This window comes from Apteryx mantelli, chromosome 1 (genome assembly GCF_036417845.1).
Source record: "Apteryx mantelli isolate bAptMan1 chromosome 1, bAptMan1.hap1, whole genome shotgun sequence".
In the NCBI taxonomy this organism is placed as follows: Eukaryota; Metazoa; Chordata; class Aves; order Apterygiformes; family Apterygidae; genus Apteryx; species Apteryx mantelli.
The window spans coordinates 94,641,309-94,667,540 of NC_089978.1; the positions used below are offsets into that span (position 1 = coordinate 94,641,309).

At 38.5% G+C, this 26,232-nt stretch overlaps 1 protein-coding gene across 1 annotated transcript; it reads right to left on the bottom strand.

Annotated features, from left to right (window-relative positions):
- Window positions 1–1,917: 1,917 nt before the first annotated feature.
- TMEM47 (transmembrane protein 47) lies at window positions 1,918–26,232 on the bottom strand. Its single transcript, XM_067297585.1, has 3 exons — window positions 25,852–26,232; window positions 12,565–12,705; window positions 1,918–5,346 (listed from the first exon to the last, which is right to left on the bottom strand). The coding sequence occupies exons 1-3, from the start codon at window positions 26,075–26,077 to the stop codon at window positions 5,168–5,170; spliced, it is 546 nt and encodes a 181-aa protein (XP_067153686.1). The 5' UTR covers window positions 26,078–26,232; the 3' UTR covers window positions 1,918–5,167.

Sequence of the window (26,232 nt, forward strand, 5' to 3'; positions counted from 1 at the left end):
ACTTAAAAGAAAAAAAAGATTTTGTAAGGTCACAAAGAGTTTTAGATTTATTTAAGTACATAAATCAGGAAGACATCCTTTGAGCATGGGCATATTTATATTGCTTTGGCTATGTTTGCCTGAGTATGTCTACTGGAGTTTTTAAGTGTTACTTGCAGACCTCAAGTCATTTGTTTCCACAAAGGTCTCTGTGGCTTGTTTTACTTGCATCCAAACTGTGCTTCTGTAGGAAAAAACTTGGTCTCTCTCACACACCATCCTCCACGCATTTTTTTCTTGTTTGTAACATGCTATACTTCCAGTCACACTTCATCTGGTTCAGTTGTACAGTGCAGGCCTATTTTTATGGTAGATACCAAAAACATGTTGTGAGATATGGTCAAGACTGTCAAGTCTGCTGGAGTATTTTTGGCACACTGGGGACAAGCCAGCTCGCACCAGACCAGTGCTCCTATCATTCAACATGTTTGGAAAGACAAGGTTTGAACAAGGTACTCTCATCCAGTGCTTAATTTCTTCCCCCGGTAAGCCAGTGACCCCTCTTCACCTTGTGCCAACATGCAGGTGCACAGCTGACAGAGAATTTGGGCTTAAGCACAAGGTCAAACCCACATAATATGCTCCCTAAAGTCATACCCACTATGACCAGCATTTTTAATGCAGATTTTAAGAATATACGCCTTCCATCACCTCTGGTTTGTTCACTCACTCTCTAGTGTCTGTAGTCCTAGGTCCCTATGAACTTCCTACCTCACTGTACTTCAATTTAAAAAGAAAACAAACCTTCAGACCACCCCAGTCCTTCCCCTTGCCCCCATCACACTCGCTCCCTGCTCTTAATTCCTTTCCCCTTACTTGATTTCTATCTTGTGCTCACTACCCTCATGCCTGTACTCATGCATTGGAATACTCCACTGAAGCCTCAGCCTTCTGCCTCCACTTTTCCCATCACCTTCTGCTGACAGCTCCTTCTTCACACTGTTGCCTGCATCCAGTGATGCAGCAGGACGACAACACGTTCCTAACAGTAGAGAGAACACCATACCCAATGTCTTTAGTGTTCAAAAAGTATTTTCTCATTTTTACACCAGCATACTCCAAGTTCAAAGAAAACATGTGGTCTTCCAGGGTGAAAAGTAATCTAGCTTTCAAACTCACACAGAAAGAATTATTTCTGTTATTGGAAATATGAAAAAGAAAACTGTATATGATGAACATTTTTCCCTTGGAACCAAGTGCTCAGCATAGATTTCAATTTCAATACATTCCTTTGTTATTTACTGCACTAAAAGCAATTTGGTTTTCTAATATTATAGTAATTTCATTTTTATAAAGGCATTACAGGCTGTGTGATGCCCAGCTATTTATCCTATGCTATTCTATGACCAGCTGGGATGGTGGACTTGCATAGGCTAGAACCTGCATTCCTCTCTCTCTCCCCCTCTCTCCCTCCTTTGCTCTCCGTATTTTGATAAGAACTCTTTAGTACGGTAACGGAATATCAGGCATATTCATTAGCCATGAAAATAGAACTGTTTCAGTTGTGTAAGTATTCTATTCAGAGCCAAAACAGGTACATCTTGTTAGTGTAACAATTTTTTTATTTTAGTTATTTTCACATATACCTTCATGTAAGCTACAAAAATTGTGAAATGCAGAAATGGTATTAAAACCACAAACTTAAAAGCTTTGATAAAAAACATGTGTCTTTCCCTGCTAACAATGATCATTAAAAATGAACCATATTTTGATGGAATCATTTAATAAACATACCGTACACTTCTCAAAAAATAAATAAAGAACAACATCAGAAAAACCAATACCATCAACAACATGAAGCATTTAGTTGTCTGTTTGTTAAAGACAGAAATGAGATCTCTAGGCACAGTTTTAGGCATTAGAGAGGACACCGAGGCAACAGGTTAGTGTGCACTGCTCTGTACAAAAATACAGTCTGAATAAATTACATTGCTAGCCATAAGATTAGACTTCACTTACCAGTCAGTTCATTGCATGTTTAATAATATACAATTACATGCTAATCCATATATATCATTTATATTTCAAACACATAGGTCTCTCTATATTTGTTTTTTAAATTTACAAAAGCTAAATGAACTTGTGCAAGAATTCCAGAAGTGGTGCTAGGTATTTGTCAGCACCAGACAGTATACTCTAAGCTTAAAAAATACAAATAACTAGCCCTGCTTGCAAGTTTGCTATATATATATTTATTTATTTATATTTATTCATATATATTTGGAAGATAAACAATGGGTTTGTTGTGTGAAAAAAATCATTCCCTAGTGAGATAAAGCCAAACACAACTGAAAATTGTGAAGGCATGATACAAGCATAACACACAAAATGATTTATTTGTTGTAGGTACACTCAGACACAGAAGTATTTTCTTTTTGTGGCTAGAAAAAAAATATTTCAGTGTAACATTGTATTTACTTTTAGCTCACTACTGAAAAACACAATGCTTGCCAAAGCTGTCAACAGTAGGGGAAAAAAAAAAAGAAATAAAAGCAGTAACATTAGCCAAAGGTAGGTACCTACATCCATATTGTAGATGCCCAAATGACCTGAGGAGTTTGAGAGGTGTGGCCTAACAGATTGCATTACAACCTTCAAGAGAAGAAGCGGGTGTTCAGAGTCTCTGAAAATCAGGTCTCTGACTTACATGCTGAAATATGAATGACAAACCTTGTCTTTAGACATTCATGCTTGTACATTTTTTTCCTGAACATCTTTCCTATTAAGAATCATGTGACTTTCAGTGGTCATGCAATTAATTTGCATTTGCTTTAGGCCTGACATTTATTTTCTCTCAAACTCCGCATAAAGCAAGAAAGTGGATTTGATAAGATTAGTAGATATGATATGGGTTCAGCACTGTACTGCTGCTTCTGGTCAGCATAGGCAAAGCACAACGTCAGCACCGAAATACCACTCCCTTAGAAAGGTACACACATCTTCTCACCATAGGCTTCTCTACATTAACCTTATTCCCATGCCAAACTACAATGTTCTTCATGCTGCTAAATAAAAGCAGAGCTGCACAGCTGTTCAGAAAGCTAGAGAGTTAACTATACACTGGATATCTGCCTTAAGTGAGTCTCAGGGGAAAAAAAAAGTAGAGTTACAAATGCTCTCTCATGCCCGTGAAACAAACAGAAGTATTTTTCCCTTCCATCCTTTTTGTTCTCTAGGCATGACTGTACAATCATGTCTAAGTGAAGCTATCATTTTGCTCTGTCATCCTAATCTAATTAATTGCCACTGGTCCAGGAAAGAATGCCGATGCGGAATATTCTGCTATGAGAGTAAGGATTTAATTCCAGAGAGGCCTAGAGTTTTAAAAATTACCTCTGTACTTCAGCAATACTTTCGAAACAACTTGCTAAATGCAGTCTTCTTGTTCCATAATCACTGCAGAATCTTCTCTCCCTGTGAACCATGGCACATATATTAACACTGAAGATGTTGCCTTAACATATTCAGCATTTTTTTCTGTGGAACCAGCAAAACCATTGTATACAGGTGAATTTATAACCCCAGCATATCTGTTTTTGCAGAGGTCCATATAGAATATATTTTAAATTTCTCCTTTAAAAAAAATAGTTATTTCTAAAGATCAGAATTGTATAAAAATATGTTCATAATTAATTGAAAATATCCAAATAAGCAAATAGTAAACAAAAATAAAAGTGATGCGGATTAAATTCATTTAAAAGTTCCATTTTAACTTGGACTGCATTTCATTTGTACAGTCTCTGGATGTTTTAAGTGGGAAACATCTAAGCAAGGAGTAATTAGATGTACATAATCATCAGCAAATCCATTATAAACCTGGCCTTTAAAAAATGAGATTACCTACTGTGGTGATAATGTTTTAATATGGACATGATTGGGTCTCAGCTATATTCTTGATGATTGGAGACACTCACGAACTAGCTAGATTTTTTAAAAATGGCAGTTTTTTCTTTGCAACAGCCTTAAAAAACAGTTTTTAATAAGTACTAGATCACATATGGAATAGCAAGTAGTTATTTCATCCACTTCTACCTTAACTTGATGTGAACTTTTAAGCATTTCCCATAACACAGAGTTTGTACAAGGGCATAAACAGAAGACAAACCATTTTATGTTTATTTTGTAATACCAACCAAAACTGGGAGTACCAGTCCAAGCTGCTTCAGAAGGTGTACAAAATTAGTATTTTAACCACTGCATCACAGCTCATATTACAATTTTAAGATTAATTATCTCTCTCCCTCTGCATTTATAATTGTATTATATATATTCATTTATACAAACAAATGCCTTCCAAAAATATAGTTGAACTTGTTCCATATGCATTTTTTTGTTATGATGTTTGGCCATTAAATGTGTATTTTGGACAACTGCAATTCATTCGTGCATTTTTAGATGCCTCAGGGATATATGAGGTCTTTTTCTACTCCCCCTTATCTCCACCCTCCCCCCAAAATACTCGGAGTCAAGACAACTTCCAACTGCACAGTCAGAAGCACATGATTCCAAGTTTGGACTTCCTTCAACCATCTGCCACAGCTGGCAGGGTAATGTTGATTACCAATTCATGAAATCTTGTTTTTTTTTCCCCCAGAAGACTGTTGAATGCAGATATTAGATAAGTCATTAACCAGTTACACTCACTGCCCTCAACACAGTCACTTGCAACTAATTCCTTAAGAGCTTTTTTGAGCAAGTAACAAGGGGCCAACACAGCCTATTGTACAAGATGCCATTGCCTGCTTATCCAAACATTTGAATCCTCTATGATACAGGGAAACTTCTAAATGGAGTTTATACCAGCTGCTCCCCTGAAGGCAATGGCAGATGCAGGCATTGATTTCTCATTCTCACAATGATCGCTGTCATGTAGATCCTTTGCTTGCTGTCAGGAAAAACGAAGCTTATGTATCAGCAGCTTGCAGCATCTGCCTATGTAAGATCAGCAATCCTAGTGTTTGCAGTTCTTTTAAATGGTTGTAAAAGCTGGTTATAGTGTTCGCACCCAAAAGGCAAGGCTATTTTATCAACAGAGGAAACTGTTCGGTGCTCCACAGTGTTCTAAAAAAACCTGTGAGTTACAAAAGATGGGGTAATCCTTTTGTTATTTTTCTTTTCATTAAATCATTTAGTAATAGTCTTCATAGTTCTTAGGGTTCAGGCAATAAAGAATGGCACCCCCAAATGAAAATATAGTTGCACCCCAAGCCAGGCCATAGCCCCAGTTGAACTCATGATATATTTTCAAGCTGACTGTTTCGATGAACTTGATCGGGTAAAGGACTAAGCTGCACACCTGAAGAACAACTGAAAGAGAAACAAACCAAATGTCAGAAGAGGCCTTAATTCATTTTCATAAAAGAAGGAAATCATCACATTACTGAAATTCACATTTAAAATGCTCTCGGTGCAATTTTAACTCATAAGTTACTGCTCTTTGTGAAGAAAATATAGCATTCATTTCATCCACACAGAGCAAAGCAGTTTCTCTATATTCACTTGTACATGAACAAATGCTATTGCTATGGTACAATTATGATCCTTCAATTGTCCTGGGAATAAATAGTAAAAGCAATCTTTTCACAATTCTTTTCTCACTCTCCTTTAGTCCGGAGTCATTAATCCTTCTATAATAAAAAAACTAAGATCACTAGTCCTATAAGTATTATAAGTCAAAACAATGAACAGGAAGATTAAAGGAATATTAATAAATGTAGCTCAGAATCAAATCATTTACCTGGCCTAGTAATAACTCATTGTAGTAAGTGATACATACTTACATTCAGTGCAGTCTCACCAAATTACATATATTTCATATGCATTACTGCATTCAGAATTAATGATATTATTACATGGATACCAAGGAATCCATAAAGTTTTATCAGCCACTAAACTTCCGAGTGGCAAAAACATTTCTTATACTGTGAATTTAGGGGATGGGGCAGAAATGCCTCATGCTGAAAAAAGCTAATAAAACAGATCAAATCCAAGGCAGGAAAAAGCTTAAATATCATTACTTTCTAAAGCACTATCCCAGAGAGAGCCAGGTTGTCATGCAGCCTGATCCACACTTCTGCAGTGGAAGCCAAAGTAAGATGAGTATTTTGAGAATTTTTATAAAACCAGTGCCAATACAAAATGCCACGGGAAAATAAAAAGGAAGACTGCTTTGGACTACAGAAGCCCTTCTGAAATTACACCAAGAAATTACAGCAAAATAAGATGTCAGTGACATTCTCCTACTGCTTCAACACTTCTTGGACACCAGAAATGTGTCATTCACCTTTTCATTCCCCCATGCACTCTTTAGTGTTGTCAAACTGGCACCTTTTAGTAGACCTGAAGACTAACACTCTGCTAACCTCTGGATAGGAACTGGTATGGGCAAATGATTTCCAGTACTCACCACACACCCTCTGCAACATCACTCTACAAAAGACTCATTATATAATGTTTTGGGTTTTTTTTTTCCCTGTCAAATTAGTCTATGGGCTAGTCCTTAGACTCTCACTTGAGACTGAGAATTTGAATAATGTTGAGATAGTGGTTTTTCTGCTGTGGATACCAAAATCCATGGCGCAAGATTTTTTTAATCCTAAAGTTATTAAAGTGTTACTTATTGTTATTCTATTTTAATATAATTTTTTTCTGCCAGCCCCAACAAAATATTGTGCAACACTGGATAAATTTTGACAGGATGCACTAGGGAAAGCTCATACTCTTATGAAAAGATTGTGCATTCTAATTCTGTATAATGAGAGCACCACTACATAAAAAAACCACCTGAACATATGTTCAGCTTGGAAACACATCTTTAAGACCATTCAAAGTTGATGAGGATTTCCAGAGATGGATGGATATAAGCAAGTTCTTTAGTAGCTTCCTGAACTAGGGCTGCAGCATCTCTGTTGAGTCAATACAGAAACTGGCGAGGGGGCGGGTGGGGGGGTGTTGATTTCCAACCAAGGAAGCTCTCCACCTTCCCTCAAAGGAATATCTGAAGTGAACTGTATTTTAACCTATGGATTGGACTTGCAAAGGAAGGAAAAAAATACACAAAAAAAAGTGAACTGATTCTTTTGGAATAGGAACCTGTGGCTAAACGAGCAATATTTACAACAGATAATCTAGACATTTTTATAGCAAGCTTTCTTACTTTTGCTACTACTGGTCCAGCTACACTATGGAAAAATTCAAAGGAAGTGCTAGTATCAACTGGCCAGCTGAAACAACTACCCTGCATAACATTGCTGTCTCTTTGCACTATTTTTGTCTCCTGTTGTTCTTGCTCCTTGTAAAGTGGAGAGGGACCAGTGAGAGCTAGAGGCAACAGCTGGTAAAGTTATGAAAAATGATGAGGATGATCCAAAGATATATTAAAACCAATGCTTCCAACTACTGATCTGCTTCCAGTGAATTTAAAGCGACTCCATGCTATGTCAACCTGTTTATGGGAAGTGTATATACTACCTTTCTTCAGAAATACTATTTTTCTTTTTTGTAGAAAAAAAGAAATCTTAAAAGCGCTCTACTTAAATTGCTACTGAAAAAAGACTAGTCATCTCAAACCACACTGTTCATTTCAAGTTTAGGCCCACTTTTATGACTAATGCTATGAGTCTTGCAAGACAATTTCATAGGTGTTATTCCATTTACATAAAATATATACAATTATACGTACTTACCATATCAAGCATGCAAAAAATCACATCAAACACTTTAAAATAAGGAAAATATAAATTCCAGTCACCTTCTCCCTGCCTCATTCAAATGTTTTACCATAACAGTCTTGCTGTCTAAAAACACCTTACAATGCAGTTTTTTATTTGGTCTATATGAAAATGGAGGTGCTGGCTAATACCTTCTGTATTTCTGTTCACTGTACCACTCCTCCCATTCTGCTTAACGCACTTTATTAATAACTGATGGGTGTTGCAATTTCAAAGATGCAATTACACAGATGCGAAATAGATTATAAATAGAAAACAGCCTGGACAAAAGTTGTTGAGAAATGCTGTAAACTACAGAACCCTACAACACTTTGAAAAACTATGGCTAGAAAGGATTTCCAAGTATCAGATGGTTGAATCCCTGCCCCAAAACGAATTCAACTGCACCTACATCATTCCGGATGTAGGTTTGTCTGCTTTCAAGTATCTCCTCTATAAAAGGCTGCAACCTATTCAGAAAGTCTGTTCAACTGCTACCCTATTCTTATTCTTAGGAAAACTCTCCAAATTTAATTTTAGGAAATATAAAATATAGAAAAAGAGATTCTAAAAAAAAAAAAAAAAAAAACCCTAAGCTAAATCTTCTCTTAAGAGTCGATTTGGAAATAAGTAACTAGTTATTTTCTTCTCTGCAGCACATGTACTTGAAGACTGTTGGCATATGTCTTGTCTATCTTCTCTTTCTATAAACTTTCTACTTGGGTTACATTTTTCTGACCATTCTTGATGCTCTCTGGTGGTCTCTCCACTTGATCCACATCCATCTTCAAGTACAGTGTTCATATTTGGATACAGTACTGCAGTTAAGGCCTACCAATACTGAGTTGAGGAGGATTACTTCACCACCTTGTTGATTCATGCACAAATTCCAGCTGACTCATCTCCATACTTTTTTCCTCAGAACTGCTATTTAGGCAGCTGTTTGTACTTAATAAAGCCTGTGCAATTAACCAGGAAGCAGCATGAAGAGGAAGGGTGTCCAGGCTGATTTTTAAAATACTGACAGTTCAGACACAGACCACCCTGCTACACAGGAAGACCAGGAATTTCAGCATGAGGCCCAACTGGCCAAGCAGGGGGCTTCCCAATGACCTAACATGCCAAAATAGGAACATACAAGACGGGGAAACAAGATGGACAACAAAAGGGGAGTAAAAAACCACTGCTTTGATACTTAGACACAAAATCAGGAAGGCTGAAGCCCTGCTGGAGCTAAGGCTAGCAAACGGCAAAAAGGGTAATAAAGGTTAAAACAACAACAACAACAACAACAACAACAACAACCCACACCCTACAGGTACACTAGTTGCAAAAGGAAGTTCAGGAAACATATGGACCCACTGATGGATGGGGAAGCCAGACTAGTGACAGATGATGCAGCATGAAGCTTTCTCCAAGGCCTCTGAGTGACATGGTTTGGGAAGTGAAAGGGCTGCCAGCAGTATGGGAACAACAAGTTAGGAATGGCTTAGAGTCATATTCATATCCATGGGACAAATGGGATTCACACAAGGGTGATGAAAGAGCTGGCCAGTGTGACCGTGAGTCCTCTATCATCTATGAAAGTCACAGTGATCAGGAGATATCCCTGCTAACTGAAGAAGGCTAATGTTGGGCCTGTCTTAAAAAAGGCTAGAAGTGAAAAATCCACAGAACTATAGGTTGGTCAGCTTCACCTCAGTCCCTGGACAGATTATGGAGCACATCCTCTTGGAGTCCATCTCCAAGCACAAGCTGGATTCACCAAGGGCAAGGGTCCAAGAGCTGCCAAGATGATCAGAAGCCTACAGCACATGATCCATAAGAAAAGGATGAGGGAGCTATGTTTATTCAGTCTTGTGAAGAGGAGGCTGAGGGGCAATTTCAGAGCAGCCTACAGCTACCTCCAAGCATAGCTGCAAAGGTGATGGAACCAAACTCTTCTTGGTAGTGCCAGACAACCTAAGATAATTTTGGGCAATGACCACATATCAATTTTAGAAATTCAAGATGGACATTGGGAAAAAAAACATCCATCAGGAGGGCAGTGAAGCACTGGGACAGCATGCTCAGAGAGGCTGTCGATTCTTCATCGTTGGACTTTTTGAAGGCTCCTTTAGACAAAGCTGAAACTGACTTTACCTACTGTTAGTGATAGTCCTGCTTCAGGAAGGAGATGGACTAGATGACTTGGAGAGTACCCTTCCAACCAGAATTTCTTTGATGCTATAATTCTTCTCGCCTCCCTGACTACTTCCTATTGAAGTATAACTTATTTTTTCAGACTATTCCTCCAGTTTCTCAAAATTGGATTCTGTCCCCCAATGTATCTTGCAATTCTTTCTAGCTTTACTGTAACTGCAAATTTAGCAAGTGTACTTTTTATTCTACCATGTCATTATGAAAATATTTAATAGCACAGAACTCAGGAGATAATCCTGTTACACAGAGTTGATAGTATGTATTTAAACACATTCACACCTGTCAATCAGTTGCTGACTTATTCTCAGTGTCTGGGTTGAATTACTCTTTTTGTCCCTTTGCTTTCTCATCTCTCCCAGATTTAACCATGCTTCCTTCTTCCTCCTCATCTACATACAGATTTCCTAACTGAAACCTGAAGCGCAGAGAGAGGGGAAAAAAGAAGAAGAAAACCCCCCCAAAAAACTAGAAGAACAGAAACGCCCAGAGCCAAATGTTCAGACTCTGAAGTACCTGGAGGCCACTTTTCCATTTTGTTCTTTCTCCCACACACTGACTTTTGCAACCTTACACCCACACAGACTGTTAATGTCTCTGGGCAATCCATCCTGTGTCCCTCTACCAGAAGCAGAGGGATGCATTTCTAAATAGGGTTATACAAAATATTTTGTGATATCAGCAGATTAACAGGACAGGTGTTTTCTAACCTCAAAGATCTTCTGTGAAATTCATAGGTGAAGGTTTGAATTTATAGACCACTGTATAAGGCACAGACACCACCATGCTGCAACCCTGACATTCCCCTCTTCAGTAGGGGATTCTTTCCGTAATTCTTTCAAGACATGTCAGTCCATATTCACCTCTAACAGTAGCTGAAATCAGAGATGAAATCTTGAGGAAGCAACACTGACAACATCAGCATTAAATCCCCAAAGGATTCTCCTCAGACTTGCCAGATAATGATAAAGAATGGGGCAGGTCATTTTTGCTTCAGCATATCTCTCCCTCTAACATGTTTCAGGTCATGGCTATTGAAAATGCACACAGACACACACAGGTAAAGGAAAGAAGCAAACACCACCCGTGAGCTACAGCACTAGTATATTTTTCTTTTTGATGCAGGTAAGCATTGACACCCCTCCTAATTTTTGCAATAATAACTGGAACTAATTTTATGCCCAGTAGAATAGATTAAACCCACTCTTTCTAAAAAGCCACCAGTAGGATTTGGAAAATTGGGAGGGTGTTTTTTTAATACAAACCTAACTATGGTTTGCTAATCAAGCAATATGACAAGATAAGGCAGTGTATGTCTGAGCAATTACTAAACAATACTATGAGAAATTGAGTCTAAAGTCAAGTAAGAAACCAGTACAGAAATTCAATAATCCCATTTCCTTCAAAGTTAACTGCCTGACATGCTTTATAATCTTAGAATTAATATTAAACTTTAAAATAATGTCACCACTATCTTTACTTATTCAACTCAACTCAGCAATGTGACACCTAGAACAAAAAGATCCATTTCTGTTCAAAAAATCTGATCCTAGATTGTATTCCCTTTCTAAAATCAAATGAAATAGGAGCTTTATTTCTTGAACAAATAAAAGTGCATCTTAAAACACTGCTTTTCAATCAAAGTAATATAATCAGCAGGGGGCAGCAGGAGCCCTTCCCAGAGCTTTGTTTCATTTCCAAATACCCTTCAAATCCTGAATTCTTATTCTTTTCATATCCTTGTAAGTGGCTTTTTTAATACATCCTAAAGACTAGATTCTGTCATTCTCTTCATTACAGACTATCAGAAGGGGCTTAAGCTGCTGGCTCCAATGTAGATATGACTGATAGGAATGAAGGCAAAACATACTTGGTGAATCTCAGGAGAAACAGAAACATCCTGTGCTGACCAAGCCCCAGAACACCAGAATGTACAAAAGGAGATGATTTGATATTGTAATTTTACCTCACAAGACCAGTCTTCTGGACATTTCAGATTCATGGAGCTCCCTGAAGATTTTGTGTTAGTCTATATAAACTGTTCCATTCTGATGCTTTCAAAACCAAACAGGGACTACAGTGTGACAGCTGTTAAATTAATAACTAAGAAGTAAGCTGACACAATGAAATTAATTCCTCCAGTGGCACAGGGGCATATATAAACACCTTGCGACATAATCCTATTTATTGTCACACTTAGGACTTCAAGGGTTCACATTTGAGCACTAATTTTCCCGTTTTAAAATTTTAAGATGAAGAATATCCAAATATCAGAAAGGACTTTGCATGAAGAATAAAAATGGGGACACCAAGCAGCACAAATTCGCAGATTCTAAAAATGTTACTTTCAGATTTATCCTCTGTGGTCTCCCCTGCTGTACATACTTCACAAAACAGTAAACAATTGTTTCCATTATATTTAGGAACTGTAATAGTGCAGTTGCCAAAATGATTAACACACTGCAAAATTAGTATCCTGCAAATGCCTCATAGGACTTAACATAGAGCTAAACCAAACATCTCTGAATTTATATGCAGAACAAGGCACATCTTTCTTTTTCACAGAAGTGAAGCTGCTCTCATGAAATTTTCATACTTGTGCTGGTAATCTGCTTACCTGCAGCAAAGAGCATGACTGCAACTGGTCTGTAGAAGCGACGCCGAGAGCCCACGCAGATAGAGATCAGCCCCACCAGGAAAGCGATGAGAATGATGGCAGCACCACCCAGCAGCAGAGCAAGAGTCGCTATCTGCCAGTCTGGGTGGGTGGGAGGGAAGAGAGAGAGAGAGAAGGAAAATAAGTAATACAATTGCAGTAAAATAAGCCCACAGGCTTGACATAAGCAGGAAAACATGAGGAACACAGAGCCTGAATCAAGGATGGGGTTAATAAACAACTGTGTTTTGTTTTTCTGTTTCTTAATTAGTGAAACACCTTTACACAACAGATGCAAGTTAAGAGCAAAGTGCTGCAACCTGCACTTTTTCAAGGCTTAGTTGGCCTCGTTGGGATTTTTGCTCGGGTAAGACTGAATAATTTGCTACTTTGGTTTTGTCCAATTTAGAATGAGAAATTGAGGTGGGGTCAGGATTAGCTGGCGTTTGTTAGCTGACCCCAAGTCAGTCATAACTTTTCCCCAGCACAGAGTGAAACCCAACCTTCCGCTAGAGCTGGTTGGGGTGGCTTAAGAAGGGAAATGCATGGAAGCTGATCATATAGACACATCACTTGGGAAGTACCAAGGCCATACAATACAAATGATGAAACTAAGGGAAATACAGGAGCCACTCAAAGGAAAAAAGCATTTTCAATACTAAAAAAGGCAGAAATTAAGCCCTCATAAGGTCAGTTATGACCATTAGGTGGAGACTGAGTCAAATCCAAAGTCCATTTTAAAATATCAGTTACCCTAATAAGTAATTTTTCTTTTCTTCCCCCAAGGGCAACTTTTGTATTTGACACAGCACATCTGCTAATTATTTTTTTATGCATAACGGATGCAGTTACAAACAACATCCTTGCAGTCTTAAATCAAATACAACAAAACCCATTTGCAACAGATGGCCGTCATGGGTCTACATGACATTTAAGTTCTAACTTAAAGGCTTTTGTATGATTTTAGAAAGTCACTGGCTTTGTGCTGACCCTTTTCGCAAAAGCAAGTTTTAGACCTTGTCTCTTTGCCATTATGGGTGTCAAGAAAAAACAGAATCAGATCACTTATTTAACAATTCAAAAAAGAATATCTAAAATCAGCTTGTGGGAAAAGGAGCCATGAATGTAATGTTTATCTCAATACTTTAAACATACTAGCACCCATACATTATTCAGAATGAAATGGCAAAATGTGTGACACAGTTCAAATTCATTATTTTCAAAATAAATTTAGAAATCTTAACGCTACTAAAATAAGAACAAGAATACCAAAAATAAAAATAAACTTTTTCTTTTTGATAAAGAGAGCAAAATTCAGTGTTTTAAAAAACAGTACATCCAGTTTCAACAGTGACCTAATCTGATCAAGATACCTACGCCACAGCTGTGGGGTTTGGGAGCGGGAGGGCTGTAGCTAGTATCACCAAAAAGCCTTCATATACCAGAGGAAAAAGGATAAAAGAGATGAAAATAAAAAACGTGAATAAAAGCTATGAAAGCATTTCTAAAAGAAAACTTTATTTTTAAGGCATGTTTGTGCAAGCACACACATTTATTTTCATTCTTTTTAAAAATTTAAGCAAGTTATTTTAGGCAATTATTTAATCACTAAGAACTACTCAATCTTTCAAGTTCTTTTACTCCTTGTTTTCATATTGGACCAAGAGCAAGGCTGGGAACAATCCTCCTTTCTCTTACCCTCAGCATGCAATTTAAAAGCCAGTTTGCTGTGTCCTCCTTTGTTTTACTATTAGTGGGATGGAAATACAATTTTATTTATGGATTGGAATTTTATGAGGAATGGTTGTTTAAGGTTGATATAACACTTCAGAAAACTGTAAATGGTTAGTATACTGATGATTTAGAAAGTATTCTTTCAATATCCTAGTGCATTACAGGTATAAAATACAGAAATATATAAATGAAATGGATGGGCATCCTACCATTTTGGAACAACATAAAAGGAATCTTTATACTTGAAAACTACACAGATACAAAGACTAGACATGTAAATCCATCTTACCCCAAAGTTAAAAGTCATACAAAAGTGATAAAATACATGAAAATGCCAGATGGGAGAACTCAAACTAAGATTTTTGAAAGCCACTACAAATAATAAAATATTAAATGTTATCTTCAGATTGATCAGAAGCCAAAGTCTAATGCAAAATAAACATGTGCACCATTGGAGTATCAAGTAAATTGAAACAAGCTAAGTATGCTATTGCTTTCTAAAACCATGTGGCAAGATCAGTCACACACACACAAGTGTGGAGTTACAGTACAGTTTAGCTACCAGGATAGACATATCTACGGATTTTGGAAAGGTTAAAAAGAATTATACAATCTTACTACAGTATTGATGTGGGAGGTAAAAGGACAAATCAGTGTTGGAAGACAGCTGCACTCCCAACTAAAAAAGAACTTAGCTAAACAAAATTAGTTTCTACAATAAGAGAATTCGCTCAATGATGTTGACAGTAGGACAAAACAGGTTCTTAATGTTCCTCTCTACTAGTTGACAACCAGGTATTCAACATCGTGTTTGGAGGTGAATTGTCTGGAATCGCCTCTGTATGTTGATTCCAGCCTCCATTCACAGGAGCAGACAATAACACCAGCCTGTATGTTGAGCTGCCTGTTGAAACAAAGAGGTATTCTGTTTAAAGAACAGGACGAAAGTCAGGTCAGTTAGATACTAGTCAGATATTACTGCACAAATAATACGGGACTGAATTTTCCCATATTGCCTACCATGGAAATTACTTCTCTAAATTGCTTCTTTTCTTAGAAAAAAAAAAAAAAACAAAAAAAGATCAACTTTCATTTCTGAAAGCCATCATAGCTAATGACAAAATAAAGCTTATGCTGGATTAAGTAAGCAAAACCTTCTGCATGGGCCTTCTACTTAACAGCATATATTTTAAGAAAAATCCAGAGCACTGGACATGTTTTATAGAAGAGAAAAGAAACAGCCAAAGAAAATTGAATCACTGTTTCTAAAGGAAGAACATTCTGTAAATTAGATTGCTACAACAATATAAATGCATGTAGCAAACACCTTCCTACAGTAAAAACCTGTAGTTGCCTCAGACTACCTAGGAGTGATTTATAACACACAGCAGCAAAGCAGGAACAGCAGATTCCTGTCTATGCAATGGCTGTTGCATAGCGTTACTGCTACACAGAACATAAACTTCATAAGTCTGCTTTAGAGGTATCCAAAATATGCTTGCACGATTTCTAGGCATGCAACAATCTTGCAAATGAGTTACCATACTCAGTTCAGGAAACCTGGCAGTTCAGTGAGACTCCTTGAGAGTGTGGAGATAAAAATGTGCATGAACATGAGCAAAATGGGACCCTGTAGACCATCATTAGCTTCCTGGGTTCAAAACAAATTTTTTTTTGGTGCTTTAACAAAGCATACCACTGTTTTCCACTGTACATCACTATGATTTGTTTAAATTACATGTTTAATGACTATAACGAAATCGCACCCTACAAATCTTAATAAACTTCTAGATGTTAAAAAGCACTGTCATCTCATAGTAACACCCAAATTGTTGGTTTTGTTTTTTATAACTGTAGAGACAACAAAAAGCATACGTAGTAAATTAGCCTTTTATTTTTTTCAGTTTTAACGATTTTAATATGTTCAGAATTACATTGATGATGGCACCTATGTCCCATATGAACAACTGGAATTAATACTTTTTTTTAAATGATTGTTAACTAACTCAGTAAGTAACTTAAGTAATTTGAACCCAGGTACTTCACACACATTTTCAAAATACCAAACAGATGGTTTAAAATTCATAAAAATGACCATCCTCACTAAACAAACAAACACACACCTAAAACCAATGACAAAAATGTTTACTTTCAGTTAATGGTTCATATGTAACTTGGTACCTTTTTCTAAGTATACCCTGGCTGTATTGGTCTTTGGAAATTCTGCCCATTTCTTAGTGATACAGAAGCACAGTGTTAACGGGACATTGAAACGTGCAACTCTTCCTGCCTTCCCCCCAAATTAAATGACCTGAGGCTTCACGCTGTAAATTCTTTTTTAACTAGGAAGAGCTCTATCTGCTCTATTTCTTGGGCAAAACTATACTAGGATAAAATCAGGGAAAGTCATTAAAAAAGGATAAAACATCTCAAAGTTCTGAGAGAAATGTTACTCTTAATAAATGGGTCATCCGTTAACATATGAAAGTGCCATGCAAATGGTTGCATTGTCAGAGTTTTCATGTTTTCAGCAAGTTTCTAAAAAATTAAATAGTGTCTCTACAAAAAATACAGATGTATTGTGGAATATGTAAAATATTTATGTATGATGGCTTTTTCAAACATTGCAAGTACAGTAAACTGAATTAATCTCTTAAGAAAAAGCCAAGTATTCCTTTGCTTTGTGTAATGGTTCTCCACCAATTCCTCTTCTCGCAGAGACTGAAGTAAGAAAAATACATTAGTCTGTTATATGACAGTGGTAATGAATGGCCTTCTAGTACTGGGGGGGGGGGGGGGAAATGGTGAGGGAAAAACAAAAACAAAAAACACTCTCTCTAAGGCAAGTTCTTCTGATTCATTGCAAACCTTCCACCTAGTACACACCTTCTCTCAGCCAATAAATATTCTTAGAAATTGTAATATAGCATTTAAATGCAAGAATAATGAATTTGGAAGAATGTGTCAAGTAAAGCATAGAAAGTTGAGGCACCCACGCTTAAAAATTACATAAAATCCACTGAATGTCATAACAATCAACTAAGATAAATAAGGCAGCCAGAGATATTTCTAATTGCTTCATATTCAAAACCGCTTCTAAGGCTATAAATGGCCATCAACTTAGCTATCATATAACCAACAACAGTTTTTAGAAAGCGTAATAATTACATAAAAACACAAGGGAGACTCTACTTTTGAATGTACATTTGTCACACGTTCAGTGTGACAGTTCAGATTTCATCTTTCTTCAGCATTATCAGATGCTCAGACTTCTACGGAAGGTCAAACTCCACTGAATTCAGTGGAAGTATGGAGGCAAAGCAAGTACTGCAGTCACCATCAGGTTCTTAAATATTATTCCACAGAGAAGTCAATTCCTTGGAACCTCACCTGAGCCAAAATAACTTTTTTTTAAATGGAGCTGCTTATGTGAATTCTGTTCCTCCCATATAGCTTCTAAAAAGAACTTATTTGGCTGAAAGGTGGATGAAATGCAAAATGGCTAAACTTGGGAAGCCCAATGAGATAAGATATGCCCATAAGATATGCAGTTTATACTTCTACACTCTTGTATAGCCAGCACCACAAGTATAGACCTTAGAGAATCTGTAGGGTACATTTTTATAAACTAAAGATATGCTTTCTGGCAGGATCCAGACTCCATTAAGTTGCTCTAGCCACAACTTTCCACAGTGGAGCCTTGTACAAAATCTCAATAAATATATTCTCTGCCCATTGTCAGTTTGGCTAGTATGCTTATTATGGTCAGCTGCTGCATGGACACACTCTGGCTTTTGCATTTTCTTTTTATTTTATGAATTCAGAATAAGATTTTTCTAAAGTAGGAAAATGATTTGTGAGTGTGGATCCTCAAGTCACTTAGGCACTTAAAAAGTGTTACCCAAAGCAATTTTTGCCATGGGAACCAGCCAGCTGTGGCTGAATGTATGATTTCCTTAAGACAGAACACAAATATTCTATCAAGGCACTTATCTGCTTGTGACATTAACCTGAACATGAACACACACTATAACTATGTGAGGCCATGGACATGTAAAAGGAAGCTGTTCATTGATTGAAGGGACAAAGCAATCTTCTGCTTCTTTTTCAAAAAAAAAAAAAAGAAAAAAGAAAAAAGTTACATACTGTGCTGTTATTTTAGAACTTGGTCTTCATCTACGCACAGCAGCATACAGTGTGAAGTTCTCAACAACAGTTTTGCACAACACACGCGAGATTTACAGTGAAGTATTCAAATAGGTCTAATTCATCAGGATTTTGACAACACCCAAACAGAGATTTGAGCATTTTAAGGTGGGTGCCAAAATCCTTAAGTGCTTCCTAAGGATAATTCAGAAGTTCCACATAAGGCATCAGTCACTTTCAATTTACCGGACAAAAAACTTGTAGGATGATTTAGTGCTCCTGATATGGCTGGAGAGTCATTTAGAGCCAGTCAAAGAAAAAGTAGGCACAGGCATGCATCCAAAAAACAGCTAACTGGGTCAAAACTGGGAATGCCTGTCTTGGGTTGAGATGCAGAATGCTAATGACTTGTTGATGATGGTAGCTGGCACTGATGAAGGCAGGCACCTCCTTTGTTACTAGAGGTCAGAGGACTTCTCAGACACTGCAAGACATTGGCTTTTCAGCTCCGGCTCCAAACCTGAACTTCTGCTCCTATTCCCCAGAAGAACTTAACACCAGGTTAGACTGAAACCACTCTCCTCCTCCATCTGCTAAACCCAGCCTGGGAAAAGATAAACATAAGATGTATAAGGTCTATGAACCTTATATAGGTGAGAAGGAACCTGAATCTGTGCCTTGCTTTGAAGGGATGCTTATCTAACTGGTCTGGTCTGTGTTTCTGATGCTATCTATGTACCTGTTCAATGACACAAAAATGCCTAAGCATTCCCAGAATGCAGCCCATGTTCAGGGCTCTCCCAGCTTTGAGGGAAAAGTTCTCAGCAGTCAACTGCAGAGTTGCAACCCTTCTGGCTTCACTTCTCTTCATAGCAAGATAACTTCAAGCAGAGGGAAAGAGCCTGGTTCTGTTCCAGGTTAGACAGCAGCTGGTTGGATCGGAGACTCATGGGAAGCAGGTGCTCCAGGATCTAACCTTCTCAACCTAGGAAAGACTAAAAACATACTTGCTGGGTGAGTGGACAAATTAGGCAGCCATTGTGCAGATACAGAAAGCAGTACAGGAAGTGTTTTAAACTGAATATCGCCAACCATGTGGACTTGGTGGAAAACTATGGCAGGAGTTCAAACACCTCTCTATTCACTATTTAGTGACAAACACACCACAGGTGTCTTTCACCTCAGGATGCCTGGGAGCCTGTCAGGGACAGTTCGGTTCCCAGAGGATTCTGCAGCATACAAAGAAGACATGGTTTCAATTTTAGCATCTCTATTGCAGTCTTACATAAGATATGGTCTGCATTAACCTGTCTGGTCTACCTCTTTCTTCAGCTGCCCTATTAGCCAGACTAAGTATGGCCCTGAGACTGCTGGACTCGATCTTTTTGGATACTTAAACACCACAGCAAGCCTCATCCTTAGTCTCTGTAGGACATCAGACTGAACAACAATTTGCTGCTGAACAACAACAGCAACAAAAATACGGTAACCATCTCCGATGCTGTGCAAAGGAGACAGATTTTGCAAGTCAACAAGATGGTCTAGTGCCTGGGGGTTTACAGATGTATGAGCAACTTGAAACATAGCAGGTGCTTGCTCAACTGCCCACTGACATACATCTCTCCTGAAGAGTAAAGCTTATATTTCTTATTTATATAAAATTATACACTTTGGGGGGTTTTAGAATATCTGCTCTCTTTCTGAGTCTCGACCTTCCTGAATTTCTAAAAGCACACAGTAATATTCTTTGAATAAAGTGCATCTTCAAATAAAGAGTTAAGTGCTCCCATTATATAGATCCTTATTATCTAAAGATAATATGCATTGCACATCACTTTTGCCAACATATGACTTCAAGACAGGCACAGCATTACAGAAAATCATGTATCTATAACTCATTCACAGAACAGTACATGAGCTCAGGCATTTCTTCCATTGGATACATGGCATTCTTCTGAGACTAGCTTTTTACTATGTCATTTTAATTATTGGGCATTCATTCATTCAAGAAAAAGAAGCCACACACACCCACAACTCTACAAACATCATAAAAACCTGGAAATCTTAAACTGATGTCATTAGGAGAGAAGCGTGGGAGCAGTGTTATACAAGCTTTTCAAGAAAAGCTCACCTCTTCTGACCTCTTCCATATATACTACTACATTTTAGTAATCTGAAGAAGGAAAAAGTATACTTCATGTTGTAATAGTAATGTAATTATTTCCCACAATTATCAATGTTCTTCAAGCAAACCAGCAGTCTTCCGCAATTTCAAAACTCATTCCAGCATACCTTGTGAAAATCAATTAGCATTTAAAATAGTTCAAAGAGTACTTTCCATCAAAATGATGGCCTTTATATTATTGAACTGGAACGAGCAAAAACACATAAAGCAATACAGTTGGATAGACTCTACCCTCTCCTGCTTGTTACCTTATGTGGTCATCTATGGCTACAAATCAGTAACAGAGGCAAGGTTACTCTCTATTTGATTCTAAATATAAAGTATCATCAAATATTTAAACCACTTATATTATCCCTACCACAAGGAAACTCTCTGAACTTACTGGTGCAAGATTTCTTTATTAAATAAAGAAGACTTAAAGAAACAGGATACATTACTGATTTTAAAATGGCAATGAGCAAAAGCAGTAATAATAACCCACTACGGTTAGAGGCCTTCCTTTATTTTATTTTTTAAAGAGTATTATCAACCACAAAGTGCATGGTGCTCTTTATCTGATCATATAAACTGACACAAACCTCACGCATTACACATCAAGGTGCCAGAACCATGCCTCTTAGCTGGTTGGAGGAGGGTGCCTGAAATTGTAGCCTCCATCATACCAAAAGACCTAGATTACTATAGGGACATCTCGGATCTGCTACTTACACAGAGCATGGCCTTGGGAAATCTGAGGCTAAAATAATTTCTCCATTTGTAGAACAGGGAGTCAACTTTAAATTGCTCTACTTGGGGCTAAAGTGAGGAGTAGTTTGCAAATTCAAGGCATTTTGAAGACATTTAAGGAGCCAGGTAAACATCAGACTTTACAGAGTATCAGTCATCAGAGATTCACAGGATAATTTTGGTTGGAAGGGACCTCTGGAGGTCATTTAGTTCATCTCCCTACTGAAAGCAGGGACAACCTCAAAGTCAGACCCAACTTCAAAGTTATATCAGGTTTCTCAGTGTCTTAAACAGCGACTTTGAAGTAGTACAGCTTTTGATTTTATATCCACCTTCAGATAAAATATTGGGAAGGATTATTAAAGAGAATAATATGCAAAACAACAAACTATATTACTCAAAACTAAAGGAATGTTTTATTAATATCTCCTTATGTTTAACTACTTTCTTCAGACTAAACAAAATTACATTTGTTCCTCCTATGTTACTTTACAGCAAACCGTCAGCCTTGCTGAGCTTTTTACAAATATGTGTCAACGTCAACTCAGAGCAACGATCCAGATCTTCTAATGAGGAAGCTGCTTTTGAGCTAGCAATTTCCCCTTGGAACAACTGCCTAAATTCAAAGCATGCAAATACCATCCAAGACTATTGAGCCATGTTAATTCAGGTATCTGCATCTAATGTATAATTAAGGTTAAACCCTTCAAGTGCTACCAAATGAGCAGTCTATGATGCTTTTAAATTTTAAGAACAAATTAAAACAGAATTATAAGCATAAAACCAGATTTAATTTGTTTTAATGCACCATGCTGTAAGTTAAGCTTACCTTTATTCTTTGCTCACTACTAACTTTAAAACGTACAGAGACCCTGTTGCATTTATGCCCTTGGGGTTGTTTTTTAAATATTCATGGACAGTTTTTAAGACTATAATATTCTTAAAGAAAACTGAATGTTGCATAAACACATACAGGTTGTTAAGTAACAAAAGTTGTACGTTCCCATAAACCAGAAATGAATGAATACGGTTAACCCGTGTGAAATCTGAGTATTTTTACATGCACTATTTACACAACAACTGAAATGCTCCCAAAGGACTCATTCTGTTCTATGAATAACATATACACACATTTAGGCCAAAATGCACAATGTTTACCTGACACATCAGATTCTGTAGTACCATTTAGGTTTCCCATATCATATTCATGTATGATTTTCATGATTTAGAGAACTACCATAGCTACCATCTATTGCATATATTCAAATTCACTATTAGTTCTGTAAGCATAAGACAACTACCTGTACAGATACAGACACATGATGCAGTAGTACATAAGATGCATTTAATTTTAAGCAGATATTGTGCAAAGTACAAATATTCATACATAACTCCTAACCCCCAACAAATCTGTAAACGAACCATTACAAATTAGGCCTAATCCACCTCAAACAAGGTCTAAAAAAACCTCTGTTTAAAGACACCAAAGATAGACTCCAAAACCTGTAAGTTTTAGTTCAGCACATGGGTTTTAGATAAAACAGATTTGAAACAGACAACTTGTGCATTAGCCAAAGCAAGCTTTGATCACAGAAAATAATGTTATGCCAAGACAGCTGACGGAACTGTAAAGCAGCATTGCTGGATTTCATGATTTTATCACAAACCTCTCAATATTGGCAAATTTGTTAAATTTCCAGCTTCTGAAGTTGATATTAGTAAGAACTTTAGAATTTCATCAAGGGGAGAGAGAGACACGGGATATGCAAGAATACCTTTATAGCTCCTGTGATTGCATGGAAAAATTTGAAAGTGTGATCTAAATAAATTCTAAAAAATAAGAAATAAAATGAAGATCAGATCTTTCATACTCTTGAGATTTTTAAAAATAATTTTGACTAAATATTTGAACAGTGATATTATGAAGCACTTACGCAACTTTAAAAGCACTAGGAGAGCATAGGATTGCTTGAAATCTATAGAAAGAGCCCTCAAAAGGGTGAATGAATGAATGCAAGAACACATACTCTAAGCATCAGCAATACTCAAGGAAAATTGAGGAGGATTACTTCATGTTACAGCCAATGTAATCATTCTCTGTACATTTCCTTCCGCTCTACACTACTGAGTTGCCCTTTTGATAGCAGTCAGGGGTCCTACATCTAATTACAACAAAGGTTTTTAATTAAACCTTGAATATGCTTTAACAGCTCCTAGTATGAGCTTGCCCTTGATGGTACCACTTGAGGTGCTCTCCTTCAAGGGATGATGGAGTAATCTTTTAAAACCATGGGTGAAGATGCCTTTTTCCCCCATGCATACCACTGCTTTTCACAGCTAGCTAGCTACAAAGCTGTTTGCATTGGTATCAGGCTAGAAGAGCTTTCCCTGTGGGAACTCTCCGCTATCTTCAAAATATACTGCTTGCTATATTCTTGATGTAGTAGGAAAGTGCACTTAAAATATTAAGCAAGCACACAAAATGGTCTGGAATATGAGCCCCATCCAACTTGGTAAATTTCCTGGGAGCCATTGACTTTAATGGGAATTGTAACACACTTGGAGGAGGGGAAGGAAGCACAGCATAGTTTCTCATATTTCAGGTCTCCTTAGAGTGCAAAATTGTATGCCAAACATGAGGAAAATGAAGGGTTTATTCGACTCACCTCAAATGAAACAATCATTCACTTCTTCTCCAGTAGCTTGTGAAACCTAGCTCCACTAGCCTGTAAAGTATCTGAGGAAAATGAGCAAAGCTCATTCAGAGGACTTGAATAAAACTGAATAGTCAGGAATGATTTCAGGAATGTTTGCACAGGGTGGAATAAAGCATCTTGAGAAGGTAAATTTAACATACACTATCCAACAAAGCTACGTTTTTTTTTTCCCCTATACATCCTCATCCATTCATCTTTTACCTTTTTCATACACAGGTGATTAACAAAGCAATGACAGAGATTAGTTGCCTTATATGCTGCTCTGTAAGCTGTCCTGCTTTTCTTAACGTCCCACTTTTGTGTGTGTGTGTGTGTGTGTGTGTGTGTGTAGGAAGGGGGGGGGGAGGAAGAGAAAGACAGCTTGGGGAGGTGGGGGGAGAGGATTTGAAGCAGGTTCTCATCCAAGCAATCTGAAAAGTCTTTTTGCAATCAAGGGGATACTATTTCAGGAGACAGAGAGAAGGGGCAAAGGATTCATGTTGCTAAGGAGACACGTAGAAGCTGACATTCCTACATAAATTTCCATTTAGACTGAGAAAGGAAAAGAAAGCTCTCCAAAGTTTGTTTAGATACCCTAGTAACTGATTGAAGCTGACATTTCTTTGCAATTCATTTTGTCATTATGTGCTTTAAAGCGAAATCCCAAACAACATTCAAACCCTCCAAATATTACCCTATACAATGACAGAAAAAAATAACAGCAGCAGCAAAGGAATGTCTGCAATTTCTCTTCAAGCAGAGATCAGTTATTGCCCAGAACCTATAACAGGATTTCAGAGAAGCCAGGAAAAAGAAAACCTTTATAAGACACAGGAAACACCTAGCCTAAAATGAGCATCTTGTCCCTGTATGATTTACCATCGTGTGTGTTGGAGAGCACAGTGATCCAAATGGATGATTTGGCAATGTGTGTGTGTGTGTGGGGGGGGAGATGAAATGGGGGTGGGGTGGGAAAGCTGATCTAATTTGTGAATGTTTCTATCAGGACTCCAGAAGTTGCAGGGAAGCATAAAGCAAGTAAAATAACCCATCGAAACTAGGACAAATACCACACTACGACAGCATCTATGGAGAAATATTCAACAGGCAGCTTGCTTATACCATTCAAAACCAGTTTCCTATGCAACCCCAACAATACTGAAATAGCAATCTTAAAAATTATTTATGACCAAAGGTATAGAAAGCTGAAGAACGAACGAACACCAGGGTGTCAAAACAGCGAGCGTGGCGAGAAGGCGAAGGGGCACGACAGATGATGGGAAAGACGAGCACCCGCTAGAGAAAGCAACGCACCAGCACACCAAGGGAGAGGGCAGGAATCCGGATTTCGTCTTCACTTGGGGCAAAAATAATCATTCCTGGTTAGGAAGCCCCAACTTCTTAAGCAGTTCATTGGGGGAGGGGGGGCGGGAAGATCCTTGAGCCCTAGCAGTTTCTCATTATAGGAGAACAACTGCCCCCCAGGGGAAAAAAAAAAAAAAAAAAAAAAAACAAAGAAAAAAACACACAGAACTAGCCCAAACTTAGGATCTTCCCTGAAAGCACGGCGGAGCAGCAGCCGCCTCTGCGCGGAGAGAAGCCGCCCTCGCAGCCACTCCGGCTCCGCGGACCAGAGCGGGGGAGAGGCGAGAGCCGGGCACGGGCGCCCGCACGCACCGCGGGCACCGAGGGCCCCGCCGCCACCCCAGCGAGGTGCCCCGGGGGGACACGGGCCGGGGGCGAGGGGGCGCCGCGCCTCACCGCTGTGCAGCGTCGACTCGCAGAGCCAGCTCTCCAAGGTGCCGGGCTTGCGGCAGGACTCCCAGAGGGACAGGTAGTACTGGTGGTCCGCCGTGACCCAGGCGGGGCTCAGCACGGCTCCCAGGTCCAGGCACAGCGCCAGGAAGATGCACACCAGCCCCACCAGCTTCAGCGGGGTCAGCACCGACACCCGCACCTCCTCCATGCCGCTGCCCGACGACGCCATGGGGCGGGCGGAGCGGAGCGGAGCGGGGCGCGCTGCCGCCGGCCCCGCGGGCGCAGCGCCGGGAGCCCAGGGCCTGCCGGGCGGAGCGGCGGCGGCGAGGCAGAGCAGCGCTGACTAACGGCGGGCAGCGGCGGCTCCGGCAGGCGGCGGGCGCC

Coding starts and splice junctions, on each gene's coding strand:
- TMEM47 (XM_067297585.1), bottom strand. CDS start 26,077: ATGGCGTCGTCGGGCAGCGGCATGGAGGAGGTGCGGGTGTCGGTGCTG. Junction 12,706..25,851: donor CGAGTCGACGCTGCACAGCG/GTGAGGCGCGGC, acceptor CCACCCACCCAG/ACTGGCAGATAGCGACTCTT. Junction 5,347..12,564: donor AGTCATGCTCTTTGCTGCAG/GTAAGCAGATTA, acceptor TTTCTCTTTCAG/TTGTTCTTCAGGTGTGCAGC.